The following is a 17,354-nucleotide window of genomic DNA, read 5'->3' as shown; positions in this document are numbered from 1 at the left end:
TTTTTATAGAGTTGTTTATGTTATATGTATGCTTTGAAGAGATTTGAGTAACTCGATGATTTTTATAAAGGTTAGACTCTTTAACATTTTGAAATTTGGCTTTAATATTCATTACACTTAATAAAGGATTCAAACTTTCAATCTACACAAGTTCCAACCTTACTAAAAGACACTAGTTGAAATATCAAATATTACACTAAAAAGGAAATTGAATAGTGTTAGATAAAATGGATAATGTTTTCACAAATGAGTTCAAATAAGATGTTGAAAACATTTTTCTAAAGTATCGTCCAACAAATACAAAAAAAATTAACAAAGATTTTTAGAAGTATAGATATTCTCAAGAGAATATAAGTTGATAAACACTTATTTTAGATTGGTTCATTTAATCCAAGCTACCTCTAGTTTTCCTTTACAACATGTAAAGAGTTCCGCTAATCAAACTGATTACAAACAAATATTCTGATCTGTCACTTGTTAAATCTAGATAGTCCAATATGTTATATTTGGATGATCCAAAAATACTCATAGTTTTGATAATAACAAAGTTATAATTAACCAAATATACCTATATCTAGATGACTTTGGGGTTGCGTAACATCCTAGTCATAAAGAACTCTATCGACTTTCTCATCAAGTCACTTCATATAAATTGTACTTGTGGCTTAGGGGATTCTATGCTAACCAAGCCTATAACTCTTATATCTGAGTTGTTAGTGGATAATAACCACTCAACCACCTAGCCTAGTAACTCAACCAAGAAACCTCCTATCCCACTATTTGATAGATTCTACCATTATAAATACAAGAACACGTCGGACTTAGCGTTAGAGTCCCTTTTGTAAGTATCTCGCCGTCTCTCGAAAGAGTTTAGCATACCGAGTAAGAGATCATATTGTTGGCAAAAATCGATGTGAAAAACACTTCAAAATTTGGTAAGTACACAAAGTATCATGAAAAAAAGGTAAATTGATAACAATTTCACAAGATTCCTATTAACACTAGTATAAAAAGATGCATTTTATGTTATTTTACATCTGTTCTAATTTGAATTGATGTAAAAAAAAACTTATACATTAGCTCTATTTTTTAATCAATGCAAAAAGATTTTTTTTTTACATCAATTTAGATTAGAATTTATATAACCCTCGAAAATTGTTGGGACAACCAAAGGTTAGGAAATAAAGGTGTGATGTAATAAGTATCCGAAGTTGAAAGTTTGTTCATTTTACACTGGTGAAATTTCATCGGTCCCTAAAACTGATATAAAAAACTTATTTTAATAGATATTAAATGTTTTTCCTCTACTATTATAAGGTGTTAAAATGTTTTAACAACATTAAATTTATTTGATAAGCATTACAGTAGATTAATACAATTTCTAATAATTTAGAAAAAAATAAAATGTTATTAAATGTTAATTATGCTACAATGATGTTGTGAGCCTTAAAAAAAACCAAACAACCTTATACTCCTTGAAAACAAGAAATAGTTTATTTTCCATTAACACAGATATAAATAGCTAAAAAAGAAACATATGGACAAATTAAGACACAATACTTTTAAGGTACTGAACATTTTTTTCTTTTGTCCGTGGCATATTTTTTTTGAACAAGTTGTACGGGGCATATTAATTAAGTTTTTAATTTGCTTAAAATGTTTCTGCTCCCTCAAGAGCAAAATGAACCTGCTATCTATATGCTAATTAATCACTTGTCATCTCCATATACCAATATGTTCACTGGGATTCAAATTCTTGATGGAGAAAGCTCTTAAACCATTTAGCTGAATCTTTGGGACATCTCTTCAATCCATCCGTATAGTTAACATAAATAATCCCAAATCGAACAGTGTAACCATCTGACCATTCGAAATTGTCCAAAAGCGACCATGCAAAGTAGCCTCTCACGTTGACACCATTCCTACCAAAAATCAAAAGGTTTAAACCTAAAATTTAGCAAACATTTGCCCTTCTAGATTGCATGCATTGTATATATACTTACAATATAGCACTACGAACATAAGAAATATGTTGAATGTGGCAATCTATTCTCTCTTGGTCTTTGAGCTGTGATACTTTTTCATCATTAAAATTATCGTAACCTGCAAATTATGTACAATAATTTCATTAATATAATTTTAAAAAAGATTATATCTCTTCTGTAATTGACCATCTACCACATCATAATGGATAAATTATTATGTTATGTAAATTTTGAAATACCATTCTCTGTTATGTATATGACTGGATTGTTGAATTTGCGCTCACTACTACAATAATGATCTTTTAGGTCGGTTATTTAAGACCTTTTACGACGGTTTTGAACCGTCTTATAAGCCAGTGTCGTAATATCACAATACACTTACAACGACGGTTTTTGAACCGTCGTAAAAGCTAATGTTTTCTAAGACGGTTATTTAATAACCGTCTTAGAATGTAGTAGATACAAAGGCGGTCCACGTACTAAACCCGATGTAATATGTTGTAGTCAGCATGCGAGTTCTAAGACGGTTTTAAAAGAACCGTCGTAGTATGTCTTAGTAACTAAGACGGTTATCAAAATAACCGTCTTAGAATAGCGTTTTTGCTGTTGAATTGCTACGACAGTTATTACCATGACCGCCTTAGTTTCGTAGACATACTACGACGGTTCTTTTAGAACTGTCTTAGATAGTTTTTTTTTTGTGATTGCCGGTAGCTGTTACCCCCACCGCTTCCCGTTCTCCATTTCCTCTGTAGAATTGCAGCAACAACATTTTTAGACAGTAATAAATAGAACAAGTTCATAATTTTTTTTTACAGGCTAATGCATGATAAGTTAACCTTCACAAAGATCAGATAAACTAAGAAAGGAAAACAAACATTGTATCTCCTATATCGTGCCTCATTATTTCCCAAATGTTTCTTAATAAAAAAATCTGTCAAGAAACGAGCAAGTCCATCCAAGAGCCACCCCGCAAAATGTTTCTTAATAATGTTATTTTTAGAGTTTATTAGTTTTTTAGTCTTAAGTATTTTAGGATTTTTTTAGTTTCTAAACTTTTTTATTGATCAACTCCCCTTAACATTTAACAAAAGGTACTATTGCTTTTGTAGTAATTACACTCTTAACTTACACAGATGAACTAGTGATAATGTGATTAATTAAGTGTACTATACATACATAAAATAATGGTGGTACTACATAAAGTCAAGCAGTATTTAAAGGAGCAATGGGCACTATGAGCATCGAGATTTACCCCCCAAATAAAAACTCAGAACAAACAGACAAAGTACTCAGGCTCTTATTTTTTACTCCAAGGGTCTCCATTGAATATTATATGTAACAGCCCTATCAGATCATAGGTCTGGAACTAGGCCACATTCGATCTTGTGAATTAAATAATGGCTAAGGGAGATTATAATATTGCGTCCAAGCTTGGAATAGAAACATTATATATATTGTTTATAGAATCAAAAAGTGCGTGCAAGATTAAAAGGCAGATTTCTTACAAATGGATATCTAATTAATGTATTCAAGGTACATTAATTTAAGCAATAGATTTCCATGAATAAATTAATGGATTGATCTAGATTTTATACTACATTCGGAATACTTTATTTCAAAACCAAAATCTTATAGTGGAGTGCAGAGGCCACTATAATCTAACTATATAAATGATTATATGTAACAAATATGTTATATTTTTAATTATATATTTAAAAAAATTAAAATTATAATCAAAATATTTTTTTAATTGACCGTGTATAAATTTTATGCTAACGGTATATAATCATTAAATTTGTTAATAAATTATTGTCTTTGTTACACAATGTAATTACTAGTTGAATAAAATTTCAAAAAATATATTTCTGATATAAATAATTCTTAAAATACAAAACACAGTTTTCAGACAAAAAATAAAAATAATAATATAAATCTCAAAATTTGTTAATAAATTATTGTCTTTGTTACACAATGTAATTACTAGTTGAATAAAATTCCAAAAAATATATTTCTGATATAAATAATTCTTAAAATACAAAACACAATTTTCAGATAAAAAATAAAAATAAAAATATAAATCTCAAAATTTGAAGAGTGTGGAATAGACCCATAGATGACATATGAGCCATCTTTGCAGAGAATGTGGAATCAAACAAATAAAACAAAACCCACTTTGGCTTGGGACTCGCAACTCTTTAATTAAAACCAAGACTCTGAACAAGAGTGAAGAGTGTGTGATTGAATATTTATTTATTTACTGTCACTCTACCTGCAACACACCTCACCATAAACTTCAATCACTTTGATCATCTAATCAAATGTTGTCACCTTATTTGCCTCAACAACGAAGCACTGTTATAAGTTAAGTAGCAAAGGATAAAATTTGAGATAATAATATTTACTTAAAGCTGTAACAAACTTTTTTCATCTGTTAATTTTTTAACCTCGCCATTAGATGTTTATCACAATTACAAAGAGCAATGGTGGTTTACCTGATAGTAGCCCATTTTGGCCAGTAACATGGATCTTATTCACAAAATCTATCAGCTTGCACAGTTCTGAATTAGTGAAAATGTTAACATCATAAGCCTTAGAAGACAAAATATGCCTAATTCGATAGTACCCGATATAACCCCATTTTGCATTAAGCTCATCCATGACTTCATTAATTTAATTTTATGTGATATCAATGACTCAACAAACACAGGGGAATTTTTTTTTAGATCAGTAAAGAAATTAGCAAGTACCTTTGTTTGTCATGAACATCATGTGGTTCCAGCACACCATTTTGTTCATCTTTAACTTTTGAAAGTGGTGAAAATAACTAAAAAGAAAGGAAGCATGAATAGTGTAATACAAAAGATTTTTTTTTAAAAAAAACTACACAAGTTCAAGTTTCTTACTTGAGTAATTAGGAGTAGGCTTTGTACAGGGTATAAACCCATGATTTGATGGAGGCTTCCACAGTTTCTCGTAGTCTAAATCCTTTCTTGAATCCTTCAACTACAAAACTAAAGGAGTGAAAACAAAGAAAAAGATGCATAATTGGTTTGCAGAATATAAAATATACTGTATCTGCTAAGATACATGACACCTCAACATAGCTGACAAGCACTAAAACCAAATAAAATAAGAAACTCCCCACTGAAAGGCAATTAACAAAGAAGAAATTTCCACTATTGACAGAAAACCCGCGGAGCCACAGCAACTTCGGTGCGGGGTTGTTGTTGTCGCCGCCGCTGCCGCCTTAGTGGAATTCTCCGTTGTTGGTGGCGTGGTGGTGGTTTCGGGAAGGTCCGGTGCCAATCTTGATTGTGGCCTTGGGGAGAAGCGCGGGCTTGCGAGGGCGCTGTTTCCATGGCTTCTGCACGGCGTCGTCTGCGTCGTCGTGTTCGGCTTCGTGCAATTGTGGTGGTGGCGGTGGTTTGAGAGGGAGTGAGAATCGGTTGCGCGCGGTTCTGGATCCGAGGCGATGGGGGCGGGAGTTGGGGTCGGAGGGGCGGTGGAAGTGGTGGTGGTGTTGTTCTTGCTGCTAGCGCCCCATTTCAAGAAGGGGAGGGCGAAGTTGTGCAGAGGCTGCGACTTCACCGGAGCATGAGCCGGTGCGGTTGCCATTCAGAAAACACAAAACCTCTTTGAGCAGCTTCGAAATGGCCTCATAGAGAATGAGAGAGAGAGTGAAGAAGCTGCGCAGCTTAAGGTGGATTCTAGGGTTTTCCACGATACGAGAATCCTTATAATTTTTTAATTTATTGTTTTTAAAATTAACAAAGGCGGTTTGCTAAATACACCCGTCGTAGAAGGAATTACGAAAATTACGAAAACGCCATCGCACTCTAACTACAAAGACGGGTGTTGAAAAACGTTGTAGTTAGTTATACTTTAATTACAAAAATGCCATCAAAGCACATTCTAAGACGGTCCTAAGGAACCGCCTTAGAATGTGTGTCGTAAAAAAGTTATTTTTTAGTAGTGGCTTGAAGTAGAGCAATACTTCTTCGATTCCTTGTGGATAGATGTATATCCATTCCGAGGCAGCCTGCCAAATTTTCAATTTAAGTCAGGCTTTAGTAAATTGGAGTGAAATTTTCTATTTCCATTAACTATAGAAAATGTCTTCAAGACAAAAAATAATTGTTATAAGAAATTCGAAATTATACAGATTGAAACATTTTTCATGATTTTTAAGATAATCATTATAAAAATCATCAAACTTATTATTTATAAAAATCATCAAACTTATTATTTGTAATTAAATGATAATGTAAAATTGTTTTAGACATGTACAATTTATTTTCTCTTCAAAATTTTCATAAGATTAATTTTTGAATTTAATTCATTGATTGTATTGTAACTAAAGTAATTTCCTGTACATTAGTTTTTTTGTTCTTACCCTTGGGCCGATTGGAATCCCATCACGCTCATCTGTTATAACATTTATGCATGAAAATGTAAGCTATTAGTATCGACAAAATTAGAAAAGCTAAAACGAAAGCACATTATTGTAAGCCACAATTTCAATTTCAAGACAGCTTACAAGTAAGCTCAGCACATAAATCTGTGAGGTAGGATTTATTTTTTCTTGGGCATTCAGCATCGGCTGCATAGGTTGTAGAGTAATAGTTGATGCCAATAAAATCAAAAGAATTTTTCACCATATCTGATTGCTCTTTAGAAAACTTTGGCAGTCTTTCCCCCAAATAGTGAACCATCTCAAGTGGGTACGAACCAGAATTTAGTGGTTCCATAGTCCTTGTAATCAAAATTGTAAAATTAATTATATTTAAAACCAAATAAATGATAGTAATTAAGAACATTATATTTCACTTATATTTAATTTCTTTCCACTCAATAAGGTTTTGTGAGCTTTATTATTAGTTACCAGTCCAACTTGAAAGCTCTGGCCCTAAATGTTGCATCAATGTCTGCCGAGGATTGGGATAATGGTATAGTCCAGTCAACTGCCTGGACTAACCCTATTTGTCCATTTTGTGTTTTCTGGAAGAAATTATCTTAGATTAATTAGCATATGCAATATCATATCGTAAAAGGACATCAACATTCAAATACTATGCAATCAAGGATGGAAATAACACTATAGAAAAGAAGTTATATTTATAATCAATATATTATCTTATTAATTATTTCATCAGCATAGTATATCATTATATCATTGCATACCCATAATGTCTATATTATACTTCAATCTTTACTGACAAAAACTATACTAATACGGACAAGCTTAAGAATTAACACGTTTTCTACTAGTATATATTATAGTATATATTACTATTTTCTGGTAGAGAAGATACTTGCATTTGTTTAGATTATATGTATTTGGTTTTGCCGAAAGTCGTAAGTAACATAAACTTATATATATATATATATATATATATATATATATATATATACGGCTTACTAATATATGCACACACAAAAAGTATTGGACAAGCAACCCAAAAATTTTTCTATTTTAATAAATTCATTAAGGGTGTTATTGTAATTTAGTTTTTATTTTAATAAAAAAAACTAATTTCTCTCCACTCTCACCACTCATTTCTCTCTCTCCCTCTCCCTCTCCCTCTCCCACCATTACTCGCGTTCCATCTTCATCTCTTACCAAATTTTCAAAATCCTTTCATCTTCTTCTTCCTCTGTCTAAAAACTGTACCCCAACTTCAATCACCATTTAAAATTCGAATTCATCTAGTAGAGTGAAGTACTATGCTGATACTGTACACAAAATTAAACTCATAAACACATTCACTTAGGCAGCAGCGGAAGATAAAATGAGAGAGAAAAAAATTCTACATAAACTCACTCACATACAAGAGAGGAAGAAACTTGAATTTCAGAAACAAAAGTTGATTTCACTCATACTCCAAATGGCGGTGCAAGAAATAATGGAGGTGATTGTATATAACTATTTTACATTGTATTGTAAGTGCATGACTCATTTTCTCTTTCAATTATGTAAATGAATGTGTAGCATATAAGTTAATCAAAACATGAACAATTTAATTAGTGACCTGGTACTTTTGCCTATAAACTTTGACAGCAGCAGCGTGAGCAAGAAGCTGATGGTGGGAAACAAGGTAGGGCTCAGTAGCAGAATCACCACCTGTACAGTTCAATTGCAACCAGTTGGAACATCTTCCTGGAGCATATATCCCATTTGTATAACCCTGTTGAGAGAAAATCGATGGCCCATTTATTGTGATCCAGTATTTCACTCTGTCACCAAATGCTTTGAAGCACACCTCTGCATAGTCCGTGAAATCCTTCCTGATTACAATTCCAAAGGCTCACTTTTTTGGTTTATGAAATGGTAGACTTGAGATTTAGTGAGTATTGAGTTAATTATAGGAATTGCTTACACTACTTTTGGGCTCAAAAAGCCACCATATGCATCTTCTATGCTTTGGGGATGATCGTAATGGAGTAGTGTTACGAAAGGCTTTAAACCTGTTGAAACATCATAAGTTTTTATTTCACGTTGATTTGATTTTAATTTATTTAAGTGAATACAGGTACTCACTCAATTCTTCTTGTTTAATTGGACAAGGAAGGTAACACTTTTTTGGTAGTATATGTTATTCATATTTTTCTCTTTAAAAAAATTGTTATTGAATATTGTTTCGAAGAGAATGAGACAAAGTCGTTGAAAAAATAATAAAATTTTTATATTGTAAAAAGAAAGATAAGTTAATACTTTTTTTTCATTATTATTACAACAAAGAATATGTATTTGAATTTAACTTAATCCAAAAATTAGCTCATGCCTGATCCAATTTATATATTTTATAGGCTTAATTATAAATTTTACCACTAAACTTTTATTATTTTACAAATTTTACTACTCAAGTTTTATTTTCATGAATTTTCCTAGTTAACTTTCATAATTTTACGGATTTTAGCACTCAAGTTTTTTTCCACAAATTTTATTATCTAACTTTCAACATTTTTTATATTTTATCATCTAATTTTTTTATTTTTGTGTATTTTATCATCACAATGGTAATAAGATGTAAAAAGATACCTTTCTAGATTTTTTTATTATCTAACTTTCAACATTTTTGTATATTTTACCATCCAGATTTTTTATTTTTGTATATTTTATCATCACAATGATAATAAGATGTAAAAAGACACATTTCTAAATTTTTGTACATCAATTACAATTATATTAATTGATGTAGAAATTTACTTTTCTACATCAATTATAATTATACCTATATAGAAAGTCATTTTTTATCTCGGTTATCATTACAATCGATATCAAAGATAAAAATCATCTATCTTTAATAAATAATTTTTGAAACTATCTAATTTGGTATATAATTTTACAACACCTAATTTTGTAAAAAAAAAATCCATCAAGAGTGTAAATGCACAAAAATGAGAAACTTGGATGATAAAATTCATGAAAATAAAATTTGGATGATAAAATTTACAAAAATAATGAGAGTTGAGTGGTAAAATTTACAATTAAGCTTATTTTACATTTTTGTTATCTCTATAGCCATATAAGACTTGAATTTTTTTCAAACACTTTTGAACTTAATGTACATAATAAGATGACCAGCGTGTTTAATGAATTTACGATAAGTCTTGATATCATTTTATAATGTAAGTCTAGATCTAAGTTAATCTCAAAAATTAATTTATGGGATAAAAATTATCTTTTACTTATTTATTTTATCTTTATCTTATTTCTAATAATGTGAAACTTAAATTTTTCTCACTATAAACACTCATCAAAGTTTCAAAATCAATGAAGTAATTCATTTTAAGCATTATTATTTTTTGTGTCCTTTTACATCATTTTAATATTCAATTTGGTTGGTCACAATTTTTAACGTAATTAATTAGAATTTCATATAATTAAAAATAATATACATACTACCGATAAAGACGATGTTTTGTATCATGATTTAATGTTAATCGGCAACCATACTAAATTACATGTTTATTGTAGTATAATATTAACTTACGCATTAAAGGTTATGTTAGCCAAATTATGAGAAAAGATACGGGGCGCTTTAGAAGTTAAAAAAATAACTTATTAAATTATAAGTATTTGATAAAATTAATTGTTATAATAGTTAAAAAATATAAAATGATATATAAATAATAAAATTATAATTTATTTAAAAAAAATAATAAGAAAAGTTGATAAATATAATAAAGATAAAAAAAATATGAAAATATAAAAATTAGAATTCAGTGTTTCAAAAAATATTATTTTTAAGTAGTTTTTAAAAAATACTAAAAATTACTTTAAAAAATCCGAATGAATTTTTTACTTAATAAAAAAAGATAGAAACCAGATGAAAGGAAATATAGACAAATTAAGTGAGACTTACAATAGGTGAGAAAGATAAATATGCACCCAAATAAAGGAAAAATAATAAAAAAGTAAACCAGGGATATCGATTTCAAACCTTTCGATATAAGTTCGTTGATAAGGTTGTCGTAATAGATGATAGCACGAGTGTTTATTCCACTAGATAAGTTCCCACCTGATACAAAATTATAAATTAATCAATCACATAATTATTTCCGCGGGGGCTCAACTCTTTTTTTATATAAATATACTTAATAAAATATTTTTTCCCTTTGAGTCGTTAACCATGTTTCTGATGATTTGCCATTTCTTCCCCACGTACAACTTCAGATTCTTATAGTTTTCGAATCAGTTTAAAATGACATTTTATGAATAATGAAATAATAAATTTAGATTTGCTTTTGAAATCAATTATATTTCATCAATAACTTTAGCTGCAATATTTTTTTGACTTTATTATTTTTTGGTCATTATTTTTTTTTAATTTTTTTTTAGTCCGTAATCTAAGTTTTGAGTCTTGAACAATTATCATGCAAAAACTTAAAAGACTCATTGTAAAAGTTCTTTGACTTTTTTCATTATCACTTTTAGTTTATTTTGTCAAATAATAACATTAAATGAGGAATTAAAAATACATCTTATTATCTTATTAGATTCCTATTAAAACTTTCTATCCAAGTATTTAACACAATTCTTTGTTTAGGACTCAAACTCAATATCATTGATTAAGTTAAGGCAACTCACATTAATTGATCTATACACTTTGGTAATAACTTCAGCTCCAACATATTGTAGTATCTATTTTTCTTACATTTTATTTTAACTTACATGTTGTACCTCTAGTGTATCTTGGTGAGATACACCACAAAAATATATTTTCCTTGTGCATTTTCATCATATACCCAACGAAAACACACTTATATGTTATGATTAATGGTGGGTGCAAAAAATACAAAATGAAAATATAATTTTGTTGTAAAATTTGTATTACAAAATCATATTTTTGTCAAAATGGTATTTTTGGAAATAAAAAAAAAATCAGCAGTGCGGGTGAAAAAAAGAAATTTATGGGACAAGCATAGCAATATTCATGGGTTAAACAGGAAGGTCCGTGTATGTCCACATTTATATAGGCTTAAATGAGTTAGTTTGTGGTAGTTCATATTTACAACTTAATACATACTTTATTATATATTTTTATTGAATATAATTAATTTTATGTATAGGATTTTATGAATATTTAAAAACGTTCATATTTAAAGTGAGATATAAAATTACAACACTAACTTATTCTATTTTCCACTTATTCATTAATTTTTACTATTAAGATTTTTACTTTTACATTGGCATTCCTACTCTTAATATTTTATATTCATCATTATATATCCTTAATATCAATGGGTCACCAAGGCTTAACTTTTCTGTTGCACCAGGTTTCACCCTCTTCCATACTTTCACATAGTGAGAAGCCTTATGACATTGACATACATTAGGTTTTTTTTTATTAATTTTTTAAAATATTATTCTTTTAAAATATTTCCATTTTAACCTTTCATTATTCCTGAATTTTTTACCGTTTTAAAAAATTAGAATAAACCCAACATCAAAAACAATATTTTAAAACCAATCATGATATTTTAACCTTTTCATCCCAGCCCAATTTTATTGTTTTTTTTTTTAAATTTTAAGGCTACTTATCAATTACTACTATACTTATAATATAAGACATGCTTTAATTTTTAACTTGAAGTGGAACATATTTTAGATTAGACTAATAGTTAAAAGATAATTTTTGAGTTAAATGTATTAGATTGCATATTATTAATTAGAATCTCTTTCCTATTTTTCTTTAAAAATATATATTTTTTTAAGAATAAATTTGATGACCTGATATGAGATTATAATTAAATTTGTTCGAATCAATTGTTGACTTAAAATTTTGATACAAACTGATTAAAAATTGATCGGATTTGATAAAAAAAAAAAAAAAAACGTCAGTCTCAGATCCCATCCCATTCTATTCGTGTCCACCCCCTACTATTGATAATCCCTCCAAAATTAGATGACTAGCCAAAAACCAAACATTAAGATGAAATATTTCTATAAAAAAAAAGGATGAAATATTAAAATGTTATAATGCAAGCACTTAGTTGATACAGAAAATTTTTATATGGTATGTGACCACTACATGTCTATAGTTTTGGTCATTTTTTTTCAATAGCAGAATTTTACTCATTTTTTTCTCTGTAAATTAAATTTTTTGGGTACATATCATGTAAGACCTACCCAAATTGAATTAGGAAGTTCTTATAATTACTAACGACCGAATTTCCAACAAATTTGTGACTATCCATTGAGAATAAAGCTTTGTCCATACATTTTTTTTTTCCGATAACAGTTATCCATACATTTCAACCACTATATACCCACGACTTTTGCAAAATAATTAAGATGATTTTTAATAATTATTAATAAATACCAAAAAAGTATTTTGGTAAACTAAACGAATTCTTAATGTTTATTTTTTCAATGTTATAGTTGTTTGTTTGATTATTATTATTATTATTATTATTATTATTATTATTATTATTTATATTTTTTTATTGAAATATAGTATTTCTCTCTCCCTCTCTCTCTCTCTATAATTTGTTTTTCTAAATAATATATACTATTATAAGATTTCAATTATTTTTTTCTAGTGCCGAACCCTTCCTACATACTTATGGATATTAAATAAATTCAAATAATTTAATCCAGAACAACATATGGCCTTGACAAGATCGAAACCCTCACCTGGTAGTAGCCTAGACCATGAGATGGAGAATCTATAAGCATCAAACCCTATGTCATTCATTATCTGCACATCTTCCTAAATCAACAAAACATTTTAAGTTGTAAGTTGTAACATATCGAGTAGTGTTGCTTAAAAATATTACTGTTGAACTTCAAACGGGGAAAGAGATTTTCATATCTTTCTTAGTTGAAGGAAAGGATACTTAATTGCAAATATATACTTATATATCGCCTGAAATTGTATTTTAGAATGTATATAGCTGCAAATTTTCTTATAACACACACAAACCAACAAATAAAATAAAGTTGAAATCATAGTTACAAAAACATTAAGAAAGGAGAAAACCTACACCGCATCCTTCCAACCACTCTTAATTAAAATACTAGCCCAAGATCCCATTAATTAGTGCATGTTATTTGAAATATTGGAAATTGTGGCCAACACGGGGGAAGGAGGAAAAACAGACATGGGAGGTTGTGAGGAACAAAAGCCATGGTAAATTGGGAACATTAAATATGGGTATGGGGAAAGTTAAAATAGTACAAACAAAAATGAGACTTTTGATACACGAAGCATGCATGTGGAATGAGGGAAGAGAAGGTAGTGATAATGGCTGTGTTGTGTGGTTTATTAGTAATGTTTAATACTATTATGATGATGCCGCTGTTGGTCACGTTGGTAGGGATTCATTTTCTAGAATTTAATGCTTAGTAACCAATTGGAGGTTGGTTAACCTCTTTCCTTTCTAAGTGCTTGGGTATCCCTTCCACCCATAACTTATTAATATATCCTACTTTGTTAACAAAGAAAAAAAAAGTCAAGTTGAAAGTTTGCAAATAAAGTTTACGAAAAATCAAATTAAGTGAATAAAATTTACGTTTTCTTATAATTCTTTATTTATTTAGGCAACTATGTCTAGCTAGAACAATATACCTTGAAACGATGGTATGAATCGACAGCAATTTGTCCGTTGCTTTGGTCCTTTATTTTTTCTGCTCACACGAAAGTTAAAAAAGAGAAATGAAAAACAATTACATAATCTTGATTCTTTAGCATATGTGATCCGAAATATTCAAATTTCACAAAGTTATTTTAAGGATAATATTAATTTGATAAATAATACATGTACATGTAGCATAATTTTTTTTTACTCTATTACGTTGTACTTACAATATTCAAATTGATCTCATTTATTATATATATTTTTTAATTTTCTAATTATTATTTTAAAAATCAATACTAGATTTAAAATTACAAGATATCTTGATTAGCACAATTTCAATTTATGGTTGGAGTTGCGATTTCGTCAGTTGCTTAACAACTAAAAAAAATGTGAAAAAATATAGTTAATGTGGTCATAATTATAGTTAATTTGGGACACTTTGGCTCAATAAGTCAAACAGTTTTAACTTTCGAGTTGCAATTGGGACTGAAACTATTTTAAAACCATGTTGATTAGAACACCTTCATAATAGGCTGCCCTACATCATTGGCAACTACTGTCCCTTTATATTAATAATTAATCCATAGTTTTAAATGTATTGGATTATCAATGGTGACATTTTCCATGCTTCCATGTTATTTAATGCATCTGAATTTAATTTTTGAAGTTAGATGAAAAAGTTCTATAAAAAATTAAAGTGTATAAGTTGATTTTAACTAAAAAAATTCAATTAATTTTATTCTTATTATCTTCTTCTCTTGTGATTGGTTATGAAAAAAATTATCTAAACAGGACCTTGATTCAACACTCTTCTGCTTTACTTTTTCTATTACTCCATTACTGACAAACCAGTACTGTAATGCACTCATTATTTTGGTCTTATATTTTCATATCCCTTTCCCAAGCTTTACCACTTGCTTTCACTAAATTTTTCTAACAAAATGATCAAAACAAACAACAAATGGTGCCGTGGTTCTATGCTAGTGGGGTATAATGATCTACTGATTCTTTAATTTTGTAATATTGAAGCCTTAAGGTAACTTTAAAATAAGTTTTTTTTTTTACTCTTTAACCACCTAATTCAAAAGAACAAGCCATTCCACATAAATTTCCAAAGGGGAAGGGATAGATGCCCTTACTTGGGTATTTCTGAGTGAAAGTGTCCCAAATACTTGGACCTCTGCCACCTTTATTCGTTGCACCTTCATACTATGCATAATAGAAAGAAAAGCAAATTGAAAAATTGCATCAAACCGTTTATAGTGATCCTTTTTTCATTTCTCAACTCAACGATAACTAAATTAGAAATAAAAACCAAAGTCAACATAAAACTTTCTTCTAATCATCTAAATTAGAATGTATACTTAACATTGTATTTGAACTTTATATAAGCAAATCAAATAGTCAATAGCTTTTTTGTATATTAAAGCTGATATAACAGATTTATGTTGCAATGACATTCCAAAATCCAAAAACAAAAACATCTAAATTAAATCTTCCATATGTGCGTGTTTGAATATAGCTCATGTGCAAGAAGTGGTAAGGTCAAACCTGATATGCAGAGGATGATGTACCAAATATGAAATCCTTTGGAAAGCTGCTTCGTTTAAGAGAGGCTGTGTCATAATTCTCACCAAAACCTTCAATGGAAGCCACAGAATCAAAAACAAGAATAAGAAGGGTGGAAATAAGATAGAGAATGAAAGTGATTAACGATTTAGTTTCCATGAGTGACTTTAAAAGTCAATAACTCCTACTTCTTTATAACCATTCCATGTTAGAAAACTGGCCCTCTTGCTTTATTTTTTGTGTTAGTACTTCGTGCCCCAAAATTTTAATTAGAGAACCTTCTCTGTGTATCTTCTCCCCTTAGTTTTTATATTAGAAGAAATTAATATAACTATAAAAATTCAGTTCAAAAGCTGAAGAGATATCGATTTCCTAAATTTTTTAATTATAAAGCTCACTCGTCCCGTGTGCGGTTGAGCATGCTTAACCGTCAAGGCTGCCTTATTCGTAGGTCTAATGATGTTATAAACTATGAAGTATTAGAAAATTACGAAATTAAGAATAAATAACACCTCTCCTATAATCAACCCACACTGACTGGATCACGTTGGCCTGATGGCTTGCGTGCGTTTCTGTGAAGAGGGTAAGCTCATGGTTCAGCCACTGCAATGTGGGTGTGAATAGTGGAACAAAAGAAAGAAGGTTTTAAGAATTGAGTTCACTTTTCATGTATCAAAAGCACAATTAATACCTTGGGAATTTAAGATGTGTTAAACAATAAACTGAAAGGGTAGCTACCTGGTTGTTGGGATCATATAACATCATTGTAGTATCTTTATCTTAGTTACAATAAATTATCAGGAAATATTCCATATTCATATTGAATTAATCCTGTTATAAAAGTAATTGATAAGAAAATTCCCATCCTAATAAGAAGAGAATGGAAGATCAAACACGGATGGGGTATCTTTCCATCAAATTTCCTATCCAATTTAACCCTTATGAGCCTCTCCTCATATATTAGGAACTGTTGGCACCAAAATAGTTAGCCGATAATGAAGTGGTAGCTAACAACATACAACCGACAGGTTAATTAGCTGATATTATAATGTCTATTTTAGGAGATATAAGGTTAGCTTGGTGGTATAGAGTGAAAGGGAGGGGGAGGGATAGATTGTAAGTTCAAATCTTTTTTGTTAATAAAAATTGACAAACTAATAAATAATATTTGTCAATAAAAAAATATATTTTTTGATAGATCGGTTAATTATTTGATAGAAATTAATATTTTTGCATTAATTGTAAACACAATTGATGTAAAATGTTGTATTTTTTTATATCGGTTACTAAATGTAAAAAACTCAATTTAGATGAAACTTGATGAAATCCTTTTACATCATACTCAACTAATTAAGTTAAATCTTTTGATAATTATAAATAGTGTTTACTAATCATTGTATATTCTAGATTACATAATTTTATACTACACTTAATGAATGTTTAATACTTAGTCATGATCACTGCATGATATATCATGCATGTTATGTCATTTTTTTTTATCTATTGTTAATTTGATTTTTTTTCTTTATTAAACTTACTACTTAAATAATCCATTAGTATGAATTTAGCAAAATGAAATTTTATTAGTATGATTAATAGTTAAAATTTTGCAACCACAATCATTATTAACATTAGTTGTACTTATCATTACTGTCATCATTATTATTATTGTCGATATTATCATCAATATTAACTCATAAAATCAAAGAATAA

The 17,354-nt window shown here is 29.2% G+C and overlaps 1 protein-coding gene across 2 annotated transcripts; it reads right to left on the bottom strand.

Moving 5' to 3' along the window:
- Positions 1-2,002: 2,002 nt before the first annotated feature.
- Positions 2,003-15,800, bottom strand: LOC100811561 (beta-glucosidase 12). 2 transcript variants are annotated; one of them, XM_041018187.1, is made up of 13 exons: positions 15,624-15,800; positions 15,212-15,281; positions 14,063-14,121; positions 13,129-13,204; positions 10,433-10,510; positions 8,366-8,453; positions 8,018-8,273; positions 6,871-6,986; positions 6,526-6,740; positions 6,382-6,413; positions 4,892-4,991; positions 4,736-4,812; positions 2,003-2,103 (listed from the first exon to the last, which is right to left on the bottom strand). In XM_041018187.1, exons 1-12 carry the CDS (start codon positions 15,798-15,800, stop codon positions 4,787-4,789), a joined length of 1,293 nt encoding a protein of 430 aa, XP_040874121.1. In that variant the 3' UTR covers positions 2,003-2,103; positions 4,736-4,786. The 2 variants fall into 2 exon arrangements, with proteins under 2 accessions (XP_040874121.1, XP_014633898.2); XM_014778412.3 differs by lacking the exon at positions 2,003-2,103 and having other exon boundaries at positions 4,771-4,812; positions 4,892-6,027.
- Between the last annotated feature and the right edge of the window lie 1,554 nt (positions 15,801-17,354).

The sequence above is a fragment of the Glycine max genome, chromosome 8, assembly GCF_000004515.6.
Source record: "Glycine max cultivar Williams 82 chromosome 8, Glycine_max_v4.0, whole genome shotgun sequence".
Taxonomy (NCBI): domain Eukaryota; kingdom Viridiplantae; phylum Streptophyta; class Magnoliopsida; order Fabales; family Fabaceae; genus Glycine; species Glycine max.
The sequence above is the reverse complement of the archived record's forward strand: the minus strand, read 5'-3'. Positions and strand labels throughout refer to the sequence as shown.

Coding starts and splice junctions, on each gene's coding strand:
- LOC100811561 (XM_014778412.3), bottom strand. CDS start 15,800: ATGGAAACTAAATCGTTAATCACTTTCATTCTCTATCTTATTTCCACC. Junction 13,205..14,062: donor ATTCATACCATCGTTTCAAG/GTATATTGTTCT, acceptor TTGTTGATTTAG/GAAGATGTGCAGATAATGAA. Junction 6,028..6,381: donor GGATTCCAATCGGCCCAAGG/GTAAGAACAAAA, acceptor AAAATTTGGCAG/GCTGCCTCGGAATGGATATA.